The sequence below is a fragment of the Ochotona princeps genome, chromosome 4 (genome assembly GCF_030435755.1).
Source record: "Ochotona princeps isolate mOchPri1 chromosome 4, mOchPri1.hap1, whole genome shotgun sequence".
NCBI lineage: Eukaryota > Metazoa > Chordata > Mammalia > Lagomorpha > Ochotonidae > Ochotona > Ochotona princeps.
Window position 1 is genome coordinate 10,092,914 of NC_080835.1, and position 23,179 is coordinate 10,116,092.

At 39.3% G+C, this 23,179-nt stretch overlaps 1 protein-coding gene across 1 annotated transcript; it reads right to left on the reverse strand.

Moving 5' to 3' along the window:
* Positions 1-971: 971 nt before the first annotated feature.
* MS4A12 (membrane spanning 4-domains A12) lies at positions 972-22,990 on the reverse strand. Its single transcript, XM_058662421.1, has 7 exons — positions 22,953-22,990; positions 17,506-17,757; positions 10,654-10,791; positions 9,264-9,320; positions 7,876-7,992; positions 1,395-1,505; positions 972-1,182 (listed from the first exon to the last, which is right to left on the reverse strand). Exons 2-7 carry the CDS (start codon positions 17,749-17,751, stop codon positions 1,075-1,077), a joined length of 777 nt encoding a protein of 258 aa, XP_058518404.1. The 5' UTR covers positions 17,752-17,757; positions 22,953-22,990; the 3' UTR covers positions 972-1,074.
* Positions 22,991-23,179: the final 189 nt, after the last annotated feature.

The window sequence follows — 23,179 nt, forward strand, 5'->3', positions numbered from 1 at the left end:
CAGTTAATAATATCCACTGGCAGATCTGAGAACCAGGATGGGGTACAAGAGAAGCCAGTTTGGTCCACAACACTAGCCAGTTCACATTAAGGCTAGGACAGGGAGCTGGCTGGGCTTGGTTAAGCGGAAGTACCCTCCAGCAGGAGCTGGAACTTGGGGCAGGTTGGACTGAGTCAGGCTGTGCAATGCCCTGGTGGATGCTAGGATGAAGGGGCAGTGGGTGCCAGGTCCATGACTCCTGGGGGTAGGGGACCAGTAGGTCCTGGGTAGCCTGGCCCAGGGTGTTGGGCCCACCTGCAAAAAACACGTTCTCCTCGGTGGAAAAGGCGGAGCTTTGGATGGCAGAACCTGATGGACATAGAGGATATGGCAGCCCATTGGGTACCATAGCATAAAAAGGAGAACAGAACAAATTGGACAACAAACCGGCAAAATGATGATAGCAAATCTGGTTGAATGGAGACTTAAGGTCACTATGTCAGCCAAAGGGCATGATCAGGGCTTCTTCATCCTTGGATCAGTGAAATTGACAGCATTTTAGAACCATCCAAACCACTTGGGCAGAACCCTTGGAATATGTACTACATCAGGACCCTGGGTTGATATCGGGTGGCAGTTCCCCTTCCCTGGTTTCAGAACATTTGAGAGTTTGGGTATGACTTTCCCCTTTATCTGTTCTCTTCTCCAGAAATAGAAAGAGGAAATAGGAAATTTGGAAGGAATGACCACACCCTTTTTTCCCTAAACCTCAAACCTTCCCACCCTGATCAACTATGTAAACATCATCAAAAATATAAAATTAAAAAATAACAGAAGTGGTTATATTGCTTATGATGTTTTATTGAAGAAGGTATTATGAACAAGATAATTTCATTTTTCAGTCTTCTGGGTCTTTCAGGGAATTATAGGAAGAGACAGTGAAGTGATAGTTATCATTAGTGATGAATCTAAGGACAGGCACTTTTATTTATTTAAGGTTGGAAATCACCATGGACAACAGAAGCTGGCTTCTGAAGATCCTTCCAAGAGCAGTTTACTCCTTGAATTGGAGGATGGATTGGTACCCCTCCGTTGTTAATAGTTATTGGAGTAGGCTGGGTAGCCATCAGTTCTGGGAGGAGCTAAGGAAGACCCTGGTGCCGTAAAGTTGACTGCATATGCAGCTGGACCAATCGTGATGGGCTGAAACAAAATTAAAAAAAAAAAAGAGAGAGAGAGAGAAAAGTAAATATAAAAGCAGTACAACTACTGCAGTCCTAGTCTGTGTTCCCTGCTCCCTCCGAGTCTGGGACAATGAACCTCTAGTCAGCCCACAGTGGCATCTGTCAGGCCGCTGAGGTTCTATTTCTTCTGGACATATTCTAACTATTTCACCAAGAAGAGGCCCGACTCACCCTTCTGGTGGCAGTGATTGCTCTTCTTGCAAAATGGGCTGTGGCACAATTTATGCAGAACACCAAAAGGGAGAGACTTAGCAGCATGTCTGAAATTCCATCCCCAGAGATCTGAAATCAGAAATAAACACACTGAGATTTTGACTCCACGCAAAGTTAGAAATCTTACTGAATCATCAAATCTTCTATTTTTCAGATTCAAGTGACACCTTTACTAAGTATGCAGGTTGTCAGGTGCTTAGCTGAGAGAAACGTGAATTTATTTATTTTTTTATTGTAAAGGCAGAAATACAGAGAGAAGGAGAGATAGAGAGGAAGACCTTTGGTCCTATGGTTGACTCCCCAAGTGGCCGCAACGGCTGGAGCTGAACCAATTTGAAGCCAGGAGCCAGGAGCTTCTTCCAAGTCTTCCACGTGGGTGCAGGATCCCAAAGGTTTGGGCCAGCTCGACTGCATTCCCAGGCCACCGGGAGGGAGTTGGATGGGAAGCAGAGCTGCCAGGATTAGAACCGGCTCCCTTATCGGATGCCGGGGTGCGTTCAAGGCAAGGACTTTAACCAATATGCTATTGTGCTGGGCCCAAATTTCTTCATTTGTTTTTGAATACTGAAAGATTTTACCTTTGGCAGGTAGACTATTTCACTCAAAACTATTAGAAAGTGGTAGATTGTTGCCTTTGTAATGACTGCTTCTTTGTATAAAAATGTTACATGGTCATTAAAGATATGAAGCAATCAGAAAATCAACCCATCATCCCAAATGCCGCTGCCTAGAATAACCAAAGTTAACATTAATTAATATCATTAACTCTGTATTTGTAGGCAAAAGAATACTGGATGCACGGAGAGACAGCTAGAGGAAGGAAAAATGATAAGCAAGTGAGAGAATGAGAGAGAGTGAGCAAGAGAGGGTAAAATCCTGCGAGAAAATGGTATGAAGAGGGTATTATACTTTCTATTTTGAAGTGAAAGTACTAGGATTATTTAACTTTAAAAGAAAAGTATTTAATTCCATTAATTAAAAGCAAAGTGAAATCCAAGAGCTTGAAGTCATTTTTAAACTGAAGAATAACAATTAAAAATAATATTAAATGATTATTAATTATGCAAAAAGAAAATGATTAGTTTTCCTCCGTTATCTTATTCTCTTCTTTCCTCTTTTTATCTGATTTTGTCTGATTATATCATCTTTTCATTGTGTTTGGTGTTAAATACCAAAACACTTTTATTCACTTCCTTAACTGTCATTTCCTAGCTTTTTCAGTCTTGGTTGACTATTAAGTCTTTTAGTGGCTTCCATTAATCTCTTTACATAGCTTCTTCCTTACCTTTCTAAACTGCTCACTTAGTGGAACCCCTGTATGACTGAATGTTGCATTGTTAATATTTTAGCTCAAGTGCCCACATGTTTCTGTTTTACTTAGACTCTTTGTTGCCTTTAAGCCTGTACAAGAATTTGATTCAATATGTAGTTCTTGAGTCAGTTTCTGTCAAAACCTTGCAAACAATAGTGTCTTTCCACATTTCATGGTGCTGTATTGGAGTCTGAGCCAAGCTGGGTTCTTCCCTGCCTATTAATTATTTGTTTCTTTCTGCCTATAAGTTTGAAAAATTGCATTTTTTGTAACTTACGCTTTAAAGAGGTAAGACACCAGTTTACTGATATGTAAAAATTTCCTCCTTTTCTCCTAAGATTATTTTCTTCCAGTATCCAAACTCAGTTCTTATTTCAAAGATATTTATCCAGTGTTTCTGCATATCTATTTTCTATACCATTTGTTGGATTCTCTAACTTAACAAGAACATTTTTCATTTGGTTGGACAAAAGTAGGTTGGTTCTTTCATGTTTATGCTACGTGTAATTGTTTTAATGTGTTTAGTTTTGTTCTGTAGCAAGGATGTGGCATTTTTACTCTTCTGAGTGTCATTTGGATGTTTGTAACATCATTTGTGGGCCATACAAAATTATTAATTTAACAATCAGGCTGATATAAACTTACGGTGAATTTTGTGTCCTGCCTGGTTTTCCTTGGTAGGATCAAACCAGATGATTTTGTGGGCCTTCATAGCCTCTGCAGCAGACATGCCCTATCCCTGCTCTGAAGGATTCTGATTATACATTTTCTCTTTACTCATTTTACTGAGTGCAATGTGTATCTTGCTGGATATTATTTCTTTATGAAGTATGCCACAAGTGATTTTTTGTTTTTCATTGACTTCTGTGGCTTCACAATGTTCTTTTTATTTCATTCTGTCATTTTATTGCTTTAAGATTTTCAATGGCATAAAATGCGTAAGGGCCTTGTATTGAAAACTGTTTTCCTTCACATTGGATTTTTATTTGTGCACTGTAATGCTGTGGTAGGGTGTGTCTTGATATTCTCCGTGAAAATTCCCTCCTTGTAGTTTGACAGGCTCAGTTCACAGTTCCAAAGCCTAATAGCAATACCTGGAAACCAAGATGCTAGATAGACCTTGGTCATGTTGTAACCACATAGTGGTTTCATTGGACGTTGGGTAGGAATTTGGACCAAAATTTAAGCTATGGCTCCTCAGAAGAGTAAGGGTTTAAACCATGTAAATGAGAAAACTTGATATATTTCTGCTTTATGTGATTCATGACTTCAATCAAATTGATGTATAATTATGAGAAAGAAGGAAGGCACACAGATTGGCATCCATTTTATTACCTAATGTGTTTGTGTTCTGACTAATTGCTTTGTATCTTTACTCAAAATGCCTGATAGTTACTTGGTGTTTCTGCCAGCCCTCTACTGCAAAGGAATCTTAGATTTTTGTTTTGTGTCTTTTGTTTTTTTCTCTCCCTTCACTTCTTTTTTTTTTTTTATTTTTTTTTTTTATTTTAAATTCATTAATTACATTGTATTATGTGACACAGTTTCATAGGTACTGGGATTCTCCCCACCCCTCCCCAAACCCTCCCACCATGGTGGATTCCTCCACCTTGTTGCATAACCACAGTTCAAGTTCAGTTGAGATTCCCCCATTGCAAGCATATACCAAACATAGAGTCCAGCATCTTATTGTCTAGTCAAGTTCAACGGCTTCTTAGGTATACCCTCTCTGGTCTGAAGACAGAGCCAGCAGAGTATCATCCCGATCAATTAAAAGCTCCAACATACCATCAGCAAAAATTTACATCATTATGGAATTAATTGACATAGTAATGAGTAACCAATATGGTAAAAGTAAATGCGATTTCTTATCCACCTTCTGTGACCACCTCATTGACATTTCAATTTTGGTTTATACACAACATATAACATTCATAACATAACTTGTTATATATAACATCATATCATCTTAAATTAAGGCAAACATGTGGTATTTAACCTTTTGGGATTGGCTCATTTCCCTTAGCATTATGGTTTCCAGTTTGGCCCATTTGGCCACAAAGAACTGCATTTTGTTTTTTTTAATAGCTGAGTAGTATTCCATGGAGTAGATGAACCATAGCTTTCTTATCCAATCGTCTGCTGATGGGCATTTTGGCTGCTTCCATGTTTTTGCAATTACTGATTGTGCTGCTATGAACATAGGAGTGCATGTTGGTTTCTCATAAAACAAGTGTTCTGGATATATTCCTAATCCAAATTAAAACATCAATGAGGTACCACCTAACGCCAGTAAGACTGGCCCACATGAATAAAAGCACCAACAACACTTGTTGGCGAGGTTGCGGGGAAAAGGGAACCCTACTCCACTGCTGGTGGGGCTGCAGGCTGGTACAGCCTCTATGGAAATCAATATGGAGAACATTCAAACAACTCAAATACAACATACCATATGACCCGGCAATAGCACTCCGTTCACTTCTTTAATCATTCTAATATTTTAAATAAATATTCCTGCATGAAATTTCAACTTCTTATTGTAAAAATGAGCAGCCCTGTATAGACCTTTAATGTGCAGAAACAATGCAATTCTGTTTTTTGTTGATTTTTATTATCTGGATCTAATTATTCTTTGTTAGACTAGCATGATTTGAGAGCTAAGTGTTTCCTGTAAATCTTTACGAATGTTCATTGTGCAGTTGATACAGAGAGAAAGATAACTATATTTGTTGTTGACAAGGTCAGTTCTTCAAAAGGAATGTAAACGTTTTTTTGAAAGTCTTGTAACTGCCTGATGTGGAAGCCTGCTTCTAAGGCTATAGAGTTTCCTGGTACTGTCAATTTCTGATCAGTTCTCCATTAGAACTAAAAGGTGTTAACTTTGGGTTTGATCCTTTTTCTCTTGAGATACTAGCTACATAAGGGCTTTTAGTCTGTAGTATTTGCTGTATCCTTTCTTAGGACATTGTTTTCCACCTCAGTATTAATGTCAGATTGGAGAAGATTAGTAAGGTTTTATCTCTCTCTCTTCCCTCCTGTCCTTGGTTCTGTTTCTGAAAAATAAAGCTGTGGTTTTATCCCCTGACACACCTAATCACATCAGAGTTGTTTGTTTCTTGGATGCCAGTTTGTAAGCTACTTACTGAGTCATTTTGTTCTTTGCATTTAACATAGTAGAGGAGAAACTTTGTGTTCTTGCTTTAATTTATCTTACGAAGATGTCTTTGCTATACCTTGGGTATGGTTTGTTCCCCTATGTTTTGTGCACTAGCAGCTTATCCCCAATGTAATGATATTGCAAAATTTAGGGCTGTAAAAATCAGGGCTTTATGACAGATGATGATGTTATGAAAAAATTCATTAAAGTGTTAATGCTGATCTCAAAGAATGGAATCGGTCTCCTGGGAATAAATTAGTTCCAACAGGAGTAGGCTGTTATGAAAGAATGAACCTGGTCTTTCCTGTCTCTTACTTCTTCTCTTGCCATTGAGTGACACCAGATTGCTCTCTGTCTTCTCACCTCTCCACTTCCCTCTCTTGCATATGCTCCCACTTTGCAATGTTTTGTGTATTGAGTCTTCAGCCTGAAGCTGTCAGCAGTGCTGAGCTCTTATATTCACTCTTGTACTCACAAAACGATGAGTTACACAAACCTGTTTATGTATTAAACAAAAAGTCTACAACCTCAAGTGCTTGTATATAACAGAAAATGGACTAAGAATTCGGCTTATCAATTCTTGGCTCCTTATGTTTTCTGTACGATGAAAAACAGAGTAGTGTTTTCAGAACTCAAAAGTGAGTTCTTGTTCTTTTCTTTTTCAAGCCCTTCTGTGCCTTAACAAGGAAGAGTTATCTAAGAATTCCCCAGAGGTAAAGGACTGTGTAAGCCACTTCAGGCTGCTAGCAATTCAAAAACAAACTCTTGACTATTTGCTTTGTTAACATGGCTTAGACATCTTTCAAATCATACTAGGGTGGGAGCCAGGATGCCCAAACTCTTCAGTGCGAAGAATGGCTTTATAAGACTTTGTAAGGCACTCCAAGAACCAGGGGGGACAGAATACTCAACTGTGCTAAATGAACTTGCATAGGAAATATTAATGTAATTACAAGTTTAAAGAATTGCTGATGTAGTTTGAATGTTCTGTTTTAATGCATTAAATGTTCTTTATTATGATACATATAGTTAAAAATCCATTTAATATCTGCTGCTCTGGGTACAAAGAAATTAAATACTAAAAAAAACACAAAACCACGAGAATATTTTTATGCTGCTTTCCATTCTTATAATGAAGACAAAAGTCCCTGCTGTGAAGGCAAGATGACCACTTGTGAGCCTTTAACCTATACTATATAGTTCCTCCATTCCTTCAGAAGGCTTGCCCCGAGATCACCCATATCCTCCTAAGATGGAGTCCATTCCTGGCCTCCCAAATGATCATCCAAATGATCAGTTGATTCTGACTCTCTTTCTAGCATATGCAGAGGCATGTGCCACATTTTTCAGTTGCTTCATTCTTTTGGGTATCTGTAGCAAAAATCAGATGTCCTAGTCACTGCCATTTTCCTTGTACCCATTCTTATGCTTTAAAACACACTGAATACCAAAGTGCTTATTTCTTCTCCTTTTTTTAAAAAATTCAAATAACTAAATGGTAAATTCTGGATGTAGAAATAGTGCTGGAGGGCCCCCAAAACAGCAGCCTAGCGGTTAAAGTCCTCGCCTGGCATGGGCCGGGATCCCATTGGGCACTGGTTCTAATCTCAGCAGCCCCGCTTTCCATCCAGCTTGTGGCCTGGGAAAGCAGTTGAGGATAGTCCAAAGCCTTGGGATCCTGCACCTGCGTGGGAGACCCAGCAGAGGCTCCAGGCTCCTGTCTTTGGATTGGCTCAGCTCCAGCTGTTGTGGTTGCTTGTGGAGTGAATCATCGGACCGAAGATCTTCCTCTCTGTCTCTCTACCTCTGTGTATATCTGATTTTCCAATAAACATAAAATGAATCTTAAAGAAGAAATAAGGCTGGAATAAAAATTGTATTTAAAAAATATCTATGTAGTAATGCAAGCTAAAGTAGATCTATGTGAGAGTACAAGTTAGAAGCTGTCTGGTAGGTTAGGAGATACTTACCAATGCCCAGTAGGTTTGTTCGGGCACACCATTGATGAGCACATCTACCAGTAGCATAATCACTCCAGGGATGGCAAAGATAGCACTGACAATATTCATCCCCAGGGTGCCTTTCAGCTAATGGAGACAACAATACAAATAAATTACATAGAGTCTAAAGGAAATTAATTAAGTATAAATCAAACATAATAATTCTGAATCTTTGACATTTTGAAAGTTTTCCAAGTTGAACTGACTTTGCTTTGCTCTTTCAATTGTTTACATGAAAACTGCATGTTTAGAAGGAGAAGCTGTGGGCTTCCTTGGTAGAGTCATATGTGTAAAATACGAAATTTTCTGTAGAGTCTACAATAATATTGTGACATATGGCAAAATAATTTGATTCAGCTTTGAGCTGATTGCTGACACAATTAGACATTAGAATCTTTTCCAAGGTTCAATGTTTTAAGAAAATTGCCATGGGAAAGGCCTAGTGGTTTTCTGCCCCAAAAGGACACAGTCTGTACTTGGACAATCTGGTTAGAGGGAAGGACCCCTAAACGAGGCCACGAATGGAGATGTATTGTGTTTTTGAAAAACAATGGGTACTTAATCAGTAGTGGACTGCTTTTCATTTAATTTTATTATTTTGTTTTCTCTAGAAAAGCACCATGAGCCTATATTTCTATTTTTTCCTTCTTTCCTCTTGGGCAAAATCACATACAATCTTGAAACCACCTCTGCTCTAGTTGGCTGCAGCTCTTGGAAAAGAATTTGCTCCTGCTTCCCAAGTAGACCAGGAGGCTGCAGTGGGTAGAGTGCTGCGACTGAGACAATTGAAAGTCCTGTTTCAGTGATTATTTGTAGAAGCTCTTCAAACATCTCAAGCTGAATGCTTTCAATGGGGACTTGCAGAATTGTAAAACAATCATCTAAAATATAAACCAAAAATCAAAAGCAGAAACAAAAATCTAACAGAATATGACTAGGAGAGATACACAGACACAGAAAATGGAAATAGAAGGCAGAGCTGAGAAATGGCAAATGAACGTAAGTGACTTTGTAACTGCAGCTGCAAGGAGTGTTTCCTGGACTCTTGTTTAGATTTCCACTATTGCTTTGTGACCTGACTGAGCTAGTGAAAGCCTAACCAGCCTTCATGTTTACTGCGTTCTACCTTGTGAGTTTGAGTCAACATGTGGAGTATTGCCTATGTTGAGTGTCAAATTTGGTGGACTGTTCCCCTACTCCAGGACACATCACCGGGAACAAACAGCAAAGATTTTTGGGAAAGCCCTCTTATCCACATTTTAAAAATCTGCCTTCACAAACAACCTGCATTCCACACTCCCACCCCAACAAGTGAAAATAACATTTGAACAGATAAGAAAAGAAACTTTTAAACCTACCAGACAACTGGAAAGTTCCTTGGATGCTGATATGGAGAGCGAGCCAGAAACTATGAACTGTAGGAATAAGATTTATTTGTTAAACAATCAGTTTTTCTCACTCTTTTTCTTAAAGATTCATTTGTCTGGGCTTGATGGAATTACAGAGAGAAGAAAGGAGAGACAAGGAGAGAGAGAGAGATCTCTATTTGCTAGTTCATTCTCCAAATGGCCGCAACAGCCAGAGCTGGGCAGGTCTGAAGGCAGGAGCCAGGAACTTTCTCCGTGTCTCCAACTTGGGTGTAGGGACCCCATTTGCTGCTTTCTCAAGTCAATTTCAGGGAGATGAATTAGAAGTGGAGCAGCCAGAACACAAACCAGCACCCATATGGGATGCTGGTGCCACAGGCAGAAGATTACTTCACTAGCCCACCTCTCCAGATTCCTCTTACTGCATCTGGGGACTTCTCTGTAAAGGTAGGTTTTTCTGTCATCAGGTATCTCTGTTATCTCTGTTTCTGCTCATATTCCTTAGGTTTTTTAGAGCAACTCACAGGGAATTCTTGTCATCCTACCCCATCTACCTCCACCCCCAGCTTCTTGTATACAAAGAATTCTGTCTAGAGTGATCTTTTCCTGTTTTGATGATTCTTGAGATTCTTAGTTAAAATCTTTTCATTCCTGATTGCTTAAATTGAAAAAAATTCTAAATACTAATTTGAGAGGCAGAGCGAGATCTCTCATTCAGTGATTTTTCTCCTGAAATATCTGTAGCAGTTATTGCTGTGTCAGCCAAAACCAGGATCTGGGAACCCAGTCCAGGTCTCTCACATAGGTGACAAGAAATGAACTGCTTAAGTCATCACTTAGCTGCATTGCCAGGCAGCTAGAATCAAGAGCTATGCCAGGAACTGAACCCAGGGCATTCCAATATGAGATGCAGTCCTCTTAAAATGACATCTCAGCTTCTAGGCCACATGCCTGTCCCTACATGTTTCTGGTCATGCTACACTCATCTCGTTTAGCCACTTCCTATTCAATACTCACATTTCTGTCTAAAACCTAATGAAGAAATAGAACTTTGGCTTGCCTATTGCTAGACCATAGTGAACTTTTAAAATGGAAAATCCCTTACTGTAAGGGATATTTCAGAAACCATCAAAATGAAGAAAGCATACACTGCATTGAGTTCTGTCTATACAGAGGGTTGGCTTGCTACCACCATGTGAGGTTGATCTTCAAGTTAAGAATGGAGAGTGAAAGTTGTTCCTCCTTATGCCCACTTGAAGTTGTTATTTCTTGAAACTTTGCAGTCCTCAACGCAGGGCTTGTCATGAAATGCGGCTGGATAGACTGGAGACAGCAAGGTGGTGTAATCTGAGGAGGATGGCTGTTTACAGAGTATACTTACACAGAGTCCACCCCAGAATGGATAAAAACTAATGAAAGTAATAGAGGCATAACCCCACTGGTATGTGTCTGAGTAGCTCAGCAATCCAAGAATGATTCCAGAACCAATATGTACAATTCCAATCAGGATCTGGATTGCCTGGAAAAAGAAAACAGGAATTTAAAAAATTGCCTTTTTACTTTCAGGCCCATAAAACATTACTGTTATTGTTGTTCTTGCTTTCCTTACTTGTAACCATGGACATTAAAGCAGGGTGTGGGCCGTGAGGATTTTACTGTATACTACACAACTGAGGGACAAGGGCTTCATGAAAGGCCCTAAATGAAATAATTCAAGGGAGTTTTCTCGGGGAAGTTCCATCAGAATTCTTCAGTAAACCAACTTCTTAAGCATGTGTGAATGTTCCCTGATAATCTATGGAAAACTCTTATAAACAAAGTCCTTTTATTATGATTTCAGTGACTGTCTTCTTAAAATGGATTGACTCTTGGCCTGAGTAATCCCAGACAAATGTAAAGGAAACAGTGAAGACAAAATGATTTGGTGGATGTTAATGTTTTAAACACTTTACATTTATTGTTGAGTGTAATGTTTCCAACAACAGGCGGAGACACAGCAAAATAACACAAATGACATGTCTAAGACTGTGTGATCAGTCAGGGAGATCTGGGAGGAATTCCCATCACAACTATTTGGTACTCAGGCTTGTGTTGGCTCCATTCCGTCTAATCCCTAAAAACATTCATTGCCACATCAAAACTTTTTTTTCTTTTTTTCCTGAATTCTGGTTGATTATTATGGAAACAAAACTTGATCCTATATTGTAGTTGTTTTGTTTTAACTTGCTTGTATGCCATCATATTTTCTTTTTTCTTTTTTGAACCAAGAAATGCATTCCCAAAGGTAACAATTAATTTTACTTTTTGTGCCTTTTATATAATCTTTTTTCAGCCTTAATCATTTGAAATTTTCTTTTAAGAAAGATTTATTTATTTATTTTTTTGAAAGGCCAATTTATAGAGAGACAGAGAGAAAATTCTTCCATCCCCAGGTGTACTCCGCAAATGGTTGCAATGACTATGTGTGAGCTGATCCGAAGGCAGGAGCAGTAGCTTCTTCTGAGCTTCACACATGGGCGCAAGGGTGCCAAGGACTTGGGGCATCCTGTGCTGCTCTCCCAAGCCATAGGTGGGATGCTGGATTGGAAGTGGAGCAGCCATAACATGAGTGGTGCTCATTTAGGATGCTAGTGCTTAAAAGTGGAGGCTTAGTCTGTAGAGCTTTGGAGCTGCTAGCCCCAATCAGGTCTGCATTTCTAAGAAATATATAGCAGTTGCAAACTTGGTTCAATATTCAGTTATGGAGGAAAATAATACCGACTGTGGCATCGTACGGACCAAAATAGGTCCATGTGGCACCCAGACCTAACGTCCAACAGGTTCCAGCAAGATCAGCACCACCAACAACCTAATTATATAGGACACCTTGTGTCTCTCTAATCCTGAGACCTGCTCCAACTGAAAGTGGGAGAAAGGTTGCAGAGACAGCAGTGCAGCCTCAGCACGATATCACAGGAGGAGAGTGGTGAGCCAAGAGCTGGGGCTGAAGAGACCACGGCGGAAATCTGACATAAGAACCCAGACCTGGAACTCACTGGAGGTTGTGGCACAAGTGGCTGCAAGAAAAAAGTTGTGTACCAACTGCAATAAGTAAAATTGAATTGTAGACCTGTAGGTGACACAGCTTAGAAACCTGCCCCAAAGGAGAAGACTCTGATAACTAGAAGGACAATGATCAAGAGCAAAAGAAGACACAAAGGCACAATGAATATTACCGAAGACTCCCCTGTAAAGGAGCAAAACCCTACGCCAACCTCAGAGTTAACTGAGGAAGACATGGAGAAAATGGGGGACACAGAATCCACAAGACTCATTTTAAAGATTCTGATCAAAAATGAGAAGCTTATGCAAGAGTTCAAAGAATTTAAGGAAGCAACAAAGCAAATCAAGGCTGGTATGTCAGAAATTAAGAACACAGTAGAGCAAATTAAAAGTACAGTGGAGAGTCTCCAAAATAGAATGAAGCAAGCAGAAGAAAGAATCTCAGAATTGGAAGATATTACCTGTCATCAGGAGGAAGCAAACAAAAAGCTGGAAGCAGAGCTGGATCAGGCTAAAAAAAGTATTCAAGAATTGAAAGACACTATTAAGAGGCCAAATATCAGAGTTATGGGAGTCCCAGAAGGTGCAGACAGAGAAGCTGAGTTTGCAAATGTGTTTAATGAAATAATAAAGGAAAATTTCCCTAATCTGGAGAAGGAATTGGGAAACAAGTTCCAGGACGGGCACAGAACTCCCAACAGGCTTGATCAAAAGGAATCTTCACCACGACATATGAACATCAAGCTCTCTTCAATTGAACATAAGGAAAAGATCCTTAAATGTGCACGTGAAAAAAATCAGTTGACATATAAAGGAATGCCAATTAAACTCAAGGAGATCTCTGACAGGAAACTCTACAGGCAAGAAGAGAATGGAGTGACATATTCCAGATTCTAAGAGGAAAAAAATTGTCGGCCCAGGATAACGTATCTTGCAAAGCCTTCTTTTGTCTTTGAAAATGAAACAAAATTCTTCCACAGTAAAGAAAAGCTAAAAGAATTTGCCTCTTTCAAACCTGCCCTACAAATACTTCGAGATGTTCTCTTCACAGAGAAGAGGAATAGCACCTACCAAAAGCAAAGGCAAACAGGAAGAACATCCCAGTAAAATCACAACAGAAGACTAAACCAATGAACAACCCATTCCTAAAGTGATAGGACCAAGGTAACACCTATGTATATTAAACTCTGAATGTAAATGGCTTAAGCTCAATCAAATGCCATAGATTAGTAGACTGGATTAAAAAACAAAAACCATTTGTTTATTGTCTGGAGCAGACGCACTTCAACAAAGATCAGTGGAAACTATATCGCATGGGTTTTGTTGTTTTCTGTTGGTTTCATCTCTTCAAAACACTTTCATCTCATTAAATCATTCAGTGACTCGTAGATTATACAGTAGCATCATTCTCTTCAAGAAGGTTCTTGATTTTCATTTCTTCAGCTACACATTAGTCATTTAATAGCAGGTTATTTAACTTTTTGGTGTTGTTAATTTCTTTTTTCTCCCTGATGTTGATTTTGTTTTGTGGCTCTTCATTTAAGGGGATGTATAGTAGGTGTGTAATGGAGACTGTCATATCTAGTAACATGTCATTTAACTTCATGGCATTGTAAATTTCTATTTTTCTTTTTATTGTTGATTTTGTATCATGACTTTTCATTTAAGGGGATGTACAGTAGCTGTGAAATGGAGACTAACATCCACATGTGAGGATGCAGTGTGGTATGCATTTCTGTTTCCAGACAAAGATGGATTTACAATGAAACTGTTTACTATATCTTGACAATAGGATTCTGGACTCTCTGCCATTGTCCATGCCTGCAATGATGGACATGTGACTGTGTATGAGGAACTATACTTTAGTAATGATATGGAGGAACTAGGTGGGGGGGAAGGGAATTGGGGAGGGGATAAGGGAATACGGAGCTGTATCATAAAATGATAGCAATAATAATAGAATGTATCTATAAAAAAATAAAAAAATAAAAAATTCAGTTATGAATTTATACTTCTTTCTTCCCAGGCTTATTCCTTATCTTCCTAGGAGGACTTCAGAAATTGTTTATTTATTTGCTCAACAAATAATGACCAAATTTAACTAAATTGAATTAAAATTTGAAAAATCCTCCAAAGTAATGGTTGTTCATAATAGTTTGTTTTTAAAAATTGTCATTCTTTGAGAGAGAAAAATCTAGAACATTTGTCTCTGAAAAATTATTCTTGTATATCCACAAACACACATCTGTGTTTTACTTTAGAGGTGTAATAATTCTCTTTTATCTAATTATAATAATACAGTTCATTTGAAGAGATCTTGTATTAGAATTTGTATGTTGGGCCCTACAAGGTGTCCTGGTGGCTAAAGTGCTCATCTTGAACACATGGGATCCCATGAGGGCACCGGTTCTAATTTTGACAGCCACCTCCTATCCAACTTCCTGCTTGTGGCCTGGGAAAGCAGTCAAGGATGGCCCAAAGCCTTCGGATTCTTCTTCTGTGTGGGAGACCTGGAGGAGGTTCCTGGCTCCTGGTTTTGGATTGGCATATCAATGGCCATTGTAGTGACTTGGGGAGTGAATCATTGGACAGAAGATCTTCCTCTCCATCTCTCCTCCTCTCTTTATATCTGACTTTGCAATAAAAATAAATATTTAAAAAAATAATTTGCATGTTTTTACAAGCTCTTTTCTAATATAGAAATTTGGTGATTTAGCTGCCAAAATCTCAACCTGATCCTTGCTGTCATATTAATTCTGGACTTTCTCTGATATAACCCTTGCTGTATCAATTATTAGTCAAATTTGCCTATAGGACAAACGTAACCCAAGGACATATATGAGGGTACTTCAAAAAGGATTTGTGGAAAAAACAGAATTAAATTTTATTGTGCTGCACCAAAAAATTTAAATCCATGTGTAGTTTTAATATTTTTTTCACAATATAGATTTTGTGTGAATGTTTTGAAATCTTTTTGTATGCAGATCTCAATAATTTTTTGGAATAAAATAGATTTTTTAAATGACTTTTTTTTTTTTTTTACAAAATATGAAATACCCTTGAAATTTGTTCTGCAGTTTAAATCACAGAACAGCTTAAAGCTCTGAGTTGAATAGTAGTTAGTGATACTCTACCCTGTTCACACCTGTGATCCCTGGACTATTTGTCAACTGGAGTGTTTATAAAGCAAATTTGCTGGCAGCATAATGGCTTAGTATGCTGGTCTTCCTCTGTGGGTCTGGCATCCCCACATGGGCACCTAATTGAGCCCCAGTTGTAACACTTTTGCTCCAGCTTCCTGCTAATGGTCCTACCCTGCATGCATGTGAGCACCCAGAAGAAGCTTCTGACTTCCAGCTTTTTTCCAGTCCAGCTCTGTTCATTGTAACTATTTGGGGAGTAAGCTGGTGGATGGAAGATTTCTTTCTCTGTCTTTCCCTCTCCTTTCTAATTCATTCAAATAAAATAAATAAATCTGAAAAAAGGAAAAAAAGTCCCAAACTTCACATAACTTCTTTAAAGCATTTTTATGCATGCCTTTTAGTCTCATGGAGAATGCTCTAGTGACTCTTTATTTTACTTAGTAGAAGCCAAACCGTGTCCTCCAGGCTTGGTGGCATCTGGACTCCTGCCACCTCTTCATCCTTCAACTGTCCACCCACTACCCTCCCCGTGCAGGCTCACTATGCTGTACTTTACTGACCTTGTCCTGTTCTTTCAGTATGTCGCACACTAAAGGCCTTCACACGAGTGGTTCTTTTTCTGATTGACATTGCTTGTTTTTCATGTGTTTTCTCAAATTTCACAAGCTTAGGGAAGCCCATTCTGATCAGCTTGAAACCCTCTGACAACCTTGCACTTCCTATCTCTTTAACACTTACCAACTTGTATTGCACAATGTGTTTTCTTATGTGCTTAACTCGATTTCTCCCTCTAGGTTGCAGCCTTCTGAGGCTATGCCTGTTCTGTGTGTGAGATGCCATTTTATTCCTTTTGCTCTAAGTAGCAGGGTGTTTTTTCTGTATGGCTGGAGGAACTGAGAAGTGACTTCTGCAGCTTAGCTTGGCTGTTAAAGGAGAGCTGATGTTCATATTTTCAAAGCTTGTGAACATAGGTGGTGAGAAGTTAGAAGAGTTTGGGGAGCATAATGAACATTCATTTGCCCAGTTGCAACAGAGATATCTAAACTTCAAATAGGCAGAGACCTGACATAATTTGGTGGAATTATATTGTGAACTGTGTTAGTGGAAAGTACTAATGATTCCAACATTGCAGGTGGGATATTCATCAAGTTCATACTTTACAGTCCCTACAGAAACAAGAGTGTCAGCATTGATTTCTAAGCACTCTTTGTAGGATAAAGTACTAGTCAAGTCAAAGCATTTCCAAAGGTGCTGTTGAGAGGGACAGCAGTTCTAATGACCCCCACTTCTTTGATGGACTTCCCACATGTAGTTCCTTTCCATTTTAGATTGAAACCAATAATTACATGATTGTGAGTTCATCTCTACTGAACCACCAGGCTGGGATCAGCCCAGAGAGAAAGTTGAATTATCCAGAAAGTTGTTTTGTTTTAATAAAGAAAAGTTTGAACTGTTGGGACTAGGTGTGGTGATATAACACAATAATCCCTGACCTGCAAGCTGGCATCCCACTTGAGCACTTGTTTGGGTCTTGGCCATTCCACTTCTGATCTGGTTCCCATTTATGACCTGGGAAAGCAGTGGAGGATGGCCCAAGGCCTAAGGGTCATGCACCTACAGAGAAGGAGGTGGCTCCAGGCTCCCAGTTTTAGAGCAGCCCAGCTTTGGTTGTTGCAATCATTTGGCGAGTGAAATAATGGATGAAAGAGCTCTCTTTCTATCTGTCTCTTCCTGTCTCTAATTCTGACGTTCAAGTAAAATAGATAAATCTTTTTAAAAGAGCTAGAAGTGGTGCTGCTTCTTCTATCACCTCATTATTACCAATCCTGCTGCTTTACCACCTGGTGGATTCTTGCATGAATCTAAAATAAATGAATTTAGCATAACAGACTAGTTGCTTATCTCTGGAAGAAATGAACTGAGCAGAAAAATGTTCAGAGGTTTTTAATAAGGGGTATTAAAAAGAGGATATTCTTGCCTCCTGTTATTTTATAGGTACAAGAAAACTTTGAAATGCAAGGTTAAAATTCCACGAAGAAATAACTTACCCCCAGTGCTTTTGCTTCTTCTTTAAACTTTCTTGTTCCTTGTGCTGCTGCTGGGTTTATCTCTTGTGTGTTTCCTTGACCCTGCTGATTTGCAACCATGATTCCTGGAGTTGTCATAAATGGAACATGGCCTCCCTGAACTTGGTTCCCTGGGTTTATCAACCCTGGAGACCCAGGAACTGTGTAGCTGTTTTGTCGATATGGGTTGGACATGGTTTCACTTGCTCCAGGATTGGATGATATCATCGTGCCCTAAGTATTACAAAACAGTTCAAGTTACTCATTTATTCACAAAAGCAATGAAGGAGCATCTGTCAAATGTCTGCAAAAAGAAGAGAACAAGAGAGCAAGCACAAGGGCAAATATATACACGTAACTGTCATTCAATTGTGGAATCGTAGATATTCTATGATTTGAAGGAGGTGATAGAGAAGGAAAATGTGGACATAGGTATGTTTCAGTTCTTCTTGTTTGGTTTTGTAAAGTCTGTGTGTACTTACACATATTGTTGCATACTTGAGTTCTGACCATCTGAAAGATGCAGAAAGAAGGAAGGGATCATGACAGGCAGATAAATGCCCTTCCCAAAAGTTGCCTGTATCTTAATCAGGGTACCTGTGAGTACATTAGGATACAGTATGGAGGAAAATTGAATCTGCAGATTAATTTAAAGCTGCTAATCATCTGGCCCATGAAATAGGAAGATTGTCCTGGGTTATCTGGCAGGGTTGATATAATCTCAGAAGTCCTTAGAAATGGAAGAGTGGAGACTAAAGAAGGCAGAATAAGGTGAGGACACATTTAAACAGAGAATCATTAGCCAACGTGTGACAGAGAAGACACATTCTAGGAAATAGGAGAGGATAGACAGACACCTGGAGACTGACACATATGGGAAAGCAGCACAGTCGGTGGTGTGGTATTGCAGTGATCAGAAGAAACCCAGGCAGCATTCAATAAATGGCGATCTCAGCTGCACCAGAGACCTGATCCACCAGCAATCAGGTGGGAAGGGATGGTCACTGCAAACTCAGGAGGTGAACCCAGACAAAGAATTGTCTATCCTGCTGGTTTGTTTGATTTGACCAGCATCAGAGAGAGAGAGCAGCAGTTCCTACACAGGTGGTGGGGAACAGGGTGAATACCTGGTCCAAACCCCCACTAGAGCCAAATCCTGTGACATCTTGTGTAGGAAGGCAAAGGTTATTGGACAGGACTGTGCATGCACTAAGGTGGTAGTGAACTCATTTCTGGCTCAGTGTATTGCAACGACGTGGCATCCTACAGGTTCCACCCAAAAGAAGTCTGGGTAGCCTCAAGACCTAGTGGCCAGCAGATCAAGAACTCCACGAGTGGCACATCAGACACTATTTTGTAGTGTGGCAAAGGCTTTGAGACTGGAAAGACAACAGTGAGCTGTGCATGCACTGATCTAGGAGAAAACTCACTGAGCTTAGTGCATTGCACTGGGCCTACACTGAAAATGATTCCGACTTTGGAATCTTACAACTCAACAGGTTCATGTGGCCCTCAGACCTAAAGGCCAGCAGATTCCAGCAAGATCAGCACAGCAAGCAACCTAACTATTTAGGACATCTAGTGTCTTCCTAACCCTGGTAACTGCTCAAACAGGAAGTGGGAGAAAGTTTGTATAGACAGCCTCATCATGAGATCAGAGGAGGTGGAGAGGCTGAGCCAGGAGCTGGCGCAATGGAGACCACGGTTGAAGTCTAACATAAGAACCCAGACCTGGAACTCACTGGAGGTTGTGGCACAGTGACTGCAAACAAAGAGCCATGTACGAACCATAATAAGTAAAATCGAATTGTAGACCTGTGGGTGACACAGCTTAGAAACCTGCCCCAAGGAAAAGAATCTGCTAAACAGAAGTACAATGACGAAGAGCAAAAGAAGAGACAGAGGCACAATGATTATTACTGAAGACTCTCCTGCAAAGAACAAAACCCTTTGCCAACCTCAGAGTTCACTGAGGAATACATTGAAAAAATGGGGGATACGGAATTCAAAACACTTGTTATAAAATTTCTTATCAAGGCATTCAAGGAATTCTAGAAATATATCACACTGGAAATGAATCAAATGAAAGCTGATACATCAGAAAGTAGGGATAAAGTGGAGCAAATTAAAAGTATAGTAGAGAGTCTCCAAAATAGAATGAACGAAGCAGAGGAAAAGCATCTGAGAATTGGAAGGTATTTCCTGTCACCAGGAGGAAACAAACAAAAAGCTGGAAGTAGAACTGGGTCAAGCTAAACAAAGTATTCAAGAATTGAAAGACAGTATTAAAAGCCAAATAGAAGAGTTATGGGAGTCCCAGAAGGTGCAGAAAGAGAAGCTGGGATTGAAGGTGTATTCAATGAAATAATAAGGGAAATTTTCCCTAATCTAGGGAAAGAATTGAAAAACAGAATACAGGAGGGGCACAGAACTCCCAAAAGGCTAGACCAAAAGCATTCTTCACCAGGACACATGATCATCAAGCTCTCTTCAGTTGAACATAAGGAAAAGATCCTTAAATGTGCACGTGAAAAAAATCAATTGACATATAAAGGAATGCCAATTAAACTCACAGGAGATCTCTGACAGGAAACTCTACAGGCAAGAAGAGAATGGAGTGACATATTCCAGATTCTAAAAGCAAAAAATTGTCGGCCCAGGATAAAATACCCAGCAAAGCTTTCTTTTGTCTTTGAAAATGAAACAAAATTCTTCCACAGTATCCAAACATGCCTTACAAAGTATATTTAAGAAGTTCTCTTCACAGAGAAAAGGAATAGCACCTACCAAACCCAAAAGCAAGTGTAAAGAACATTCCAGTAAAATAATCATAGGAAACTAAATCAATGAACAGCCCATTTCTAAAATGACAGAACAAATTACCTTCTATGTATATTAACCCTGAATGTAAATGGCTTATACTTATCAATCAGACATCATAGATTAGTAGGCAGGATTGAAAACATAAAACTCATCTCTGTTGCCTACAGGCGATACATCTCACCAGTAAAGATCAGTGGTAACTGTATTTCATGGATTTTGATGTTTTTGTTTTTAGTTTCATTTCTTCAAAACGCTTTTTAAAATCAGTGAAAAGCTAGATAAATCACCTGACCACCTACATCAATTCTGTCTTCTTTAAGAAAAATATCTTTAAAAATATTTGTTTCTTATTATTTGGAAGGCAGAGTTACTGCAGTGAGAAAAGACATAGATCATTCACCCACTAGTTCACTACCTAAATGGCTACAGTGGCTGGAAAAGGGCCAGCACAAAACTGGGAACCAGGAGCTTCTTCTGGGGCCCCTGCCTGGGTCCATGGGTCCAAGCATTTGAGCCATCCTCTGCTGCTTTCCCAGACCATTAGCAGCAAGCCGGAGGGAAGGTAGAGCATCCAGGCCTCAAACCAGTGCCTATGTAGGGTGTCTGCACTGCAGGTGGAGGCTTAACCTACCACTGGCCATAGATTAATACTGTTATGAATCTCATTCATTTCTGTCTTTCAAAAGGCTTAGAGTATCTTAAGTGCATGTACTTAAGGACAATTTTATTTGAAATAAACCAACACACTACCTGTGTGCAATAATTACTATTAATCTCCTATAAACATCATGGCCTTTAACAAATTTACTTTTAGTATCCTTAGATTGTCTAAGATCTTTCCTCCTAACCATTTGATTATAATTTGTGAATATTGAGGTAGATGTAATGACTACTTTCATCTTGTAGGAAGTATGCATGATATAACAAACCACAAGTGATTTGTGCCACTGGTATTCTGATAGGCACATGCTTATTCAGACCATTCATTCTTTGAATCCTGGATTTCAAAATAGGAATGACTCTTCCCAAGTATTCTGTCTTGTCCCCTTTTTGGTACAGAGGAGAAATTCAAGCTGATGTAAGTTAAATGACCCGATTAAGATTATATAGAACATGTCTGACAAATTCTCGACTTGAAAATGGAGTTCCTAACTGACCAGAATTCCCCACTCTGTCTGGCTTCATCTGGATAATTGTAGAGCTTCTCCCCCTGGGCCAGACTTGGAGAGACAGGTTATTACTTGCTCCCACAAAACTCCTGCCTTCTGAAAATGGGGAACACTTTAGAAGCCAAATTGACATTTGTAAGGTCTGGCTTCCTCAGGTCTCAGGTAAGCTGTCTAGAGAGTTGACATATTAAGAACTTACTGTTTGCAATGTAGAGCCTGTTTGTCATGTTTAGGAGTAGGATCTTAGGTTAGAATCCTACTTCTGATAGAGGTTCTGCCTCTTGGACAAGTTTGTTAACATCTCTACTTGTAAAGTGGTTGGAACAGAGAATGTAAGCATATAAAGAGAAATGTAATAGAATGAAACCCTATGAAAAGTTTAGAAAAAATCATTGACCTTCAAAATGTCAATGCCATGAATCAGAAGGCAGGAGACAGATCAGGGTAGAGTGACCAGAGTAAGAATTTTCCTGAGCATTAAGTAAGCACACAGGTAGCTGCAGTTTCAGATCATCCCATTAAGTTGTATATTGTCCCATACATGCACATGTGTGTGATCTCATGACATCCTTTACTGTTGATAATTGCATGGTTTTAGTTTCTTTGAGAAACTTGGTGAGAGTAGCAAGACTTATGTCTGCTGTTTAATTTCTAGACTAACGTCCATAATTTTCATCTATTGTGTGAAACTACTAATAGTTTTCTTCATAAAGATGATGGCCACTCCCCATGTGCCATTTTACAAGTGAAGTTCAGTTTTTAAAGAAACCAGCCCTTTAACTTATGGCAACATGGCCGAATACACAAACAGCTAACATACTTGGGGAGAATAACTGATTTCCCAAATGAAATGAGAGCCATCCTGTGAATGATGCAGAAAAAGTGCAAACAGTGACAAGACTCATTTCACAGATTCCACCTAATGATTTAGCATATTAGCACCTGCAGCCTTCCACAAATACAGCTCCTGGCCTAGCAAACTGATTCTTCCTGTGGTTTTTTTTTTTTTTTTTGCCAGAAAGAGGCATCCTAATTAAGTTATTCCAACACCAAGTGCTTCCATGTTTCTTCTCTGCTGTGTAGTCTTATGGCAACCACATTGCCACTGAATGTGCACAGTGCAGATTGCCTGTTGTTTGTTGATGGAATGGCACACATTTGAACCTTCTATGTCACCTTTTTCCAAGAACTAGTTCTTGATATTTTCTCCTTGCTTTTTACCCATGCGATAGCACTTGACTTTTTCACTCATCTCTTGTCTCCTTAACCTCATGATTCCATTTTCCCTTATTCATCTACTGATCTCAGCATACAGAATTGTCTTTATCTTTCCAGCCTAGAGATTAAACACAACACAGAACACAGAAAGCTGTATCCACCCTGTTATGCCCATCGATTCAAGTGGAGACAAAGGAAGAGATTTTTCCATGGACTTACTTGGTTTCCTTGACACCTGTGTGCTTTCTCTTTCTCAGTTGAAGACTCTCTGCCTGTCTCAGATGTTCACCTGGATTTTATAAGCATCTTTCACTTCATTGATCCTAACCAACCCATTTCTCACCTTTTTTTTATAATTCCAAAGTCCTTTTATTGTTGACCATCTGTCAGCATAAATGACTACATATGCCCTTTATGGGTGACTAGGAGGTGCTCCTTAGAAGGAA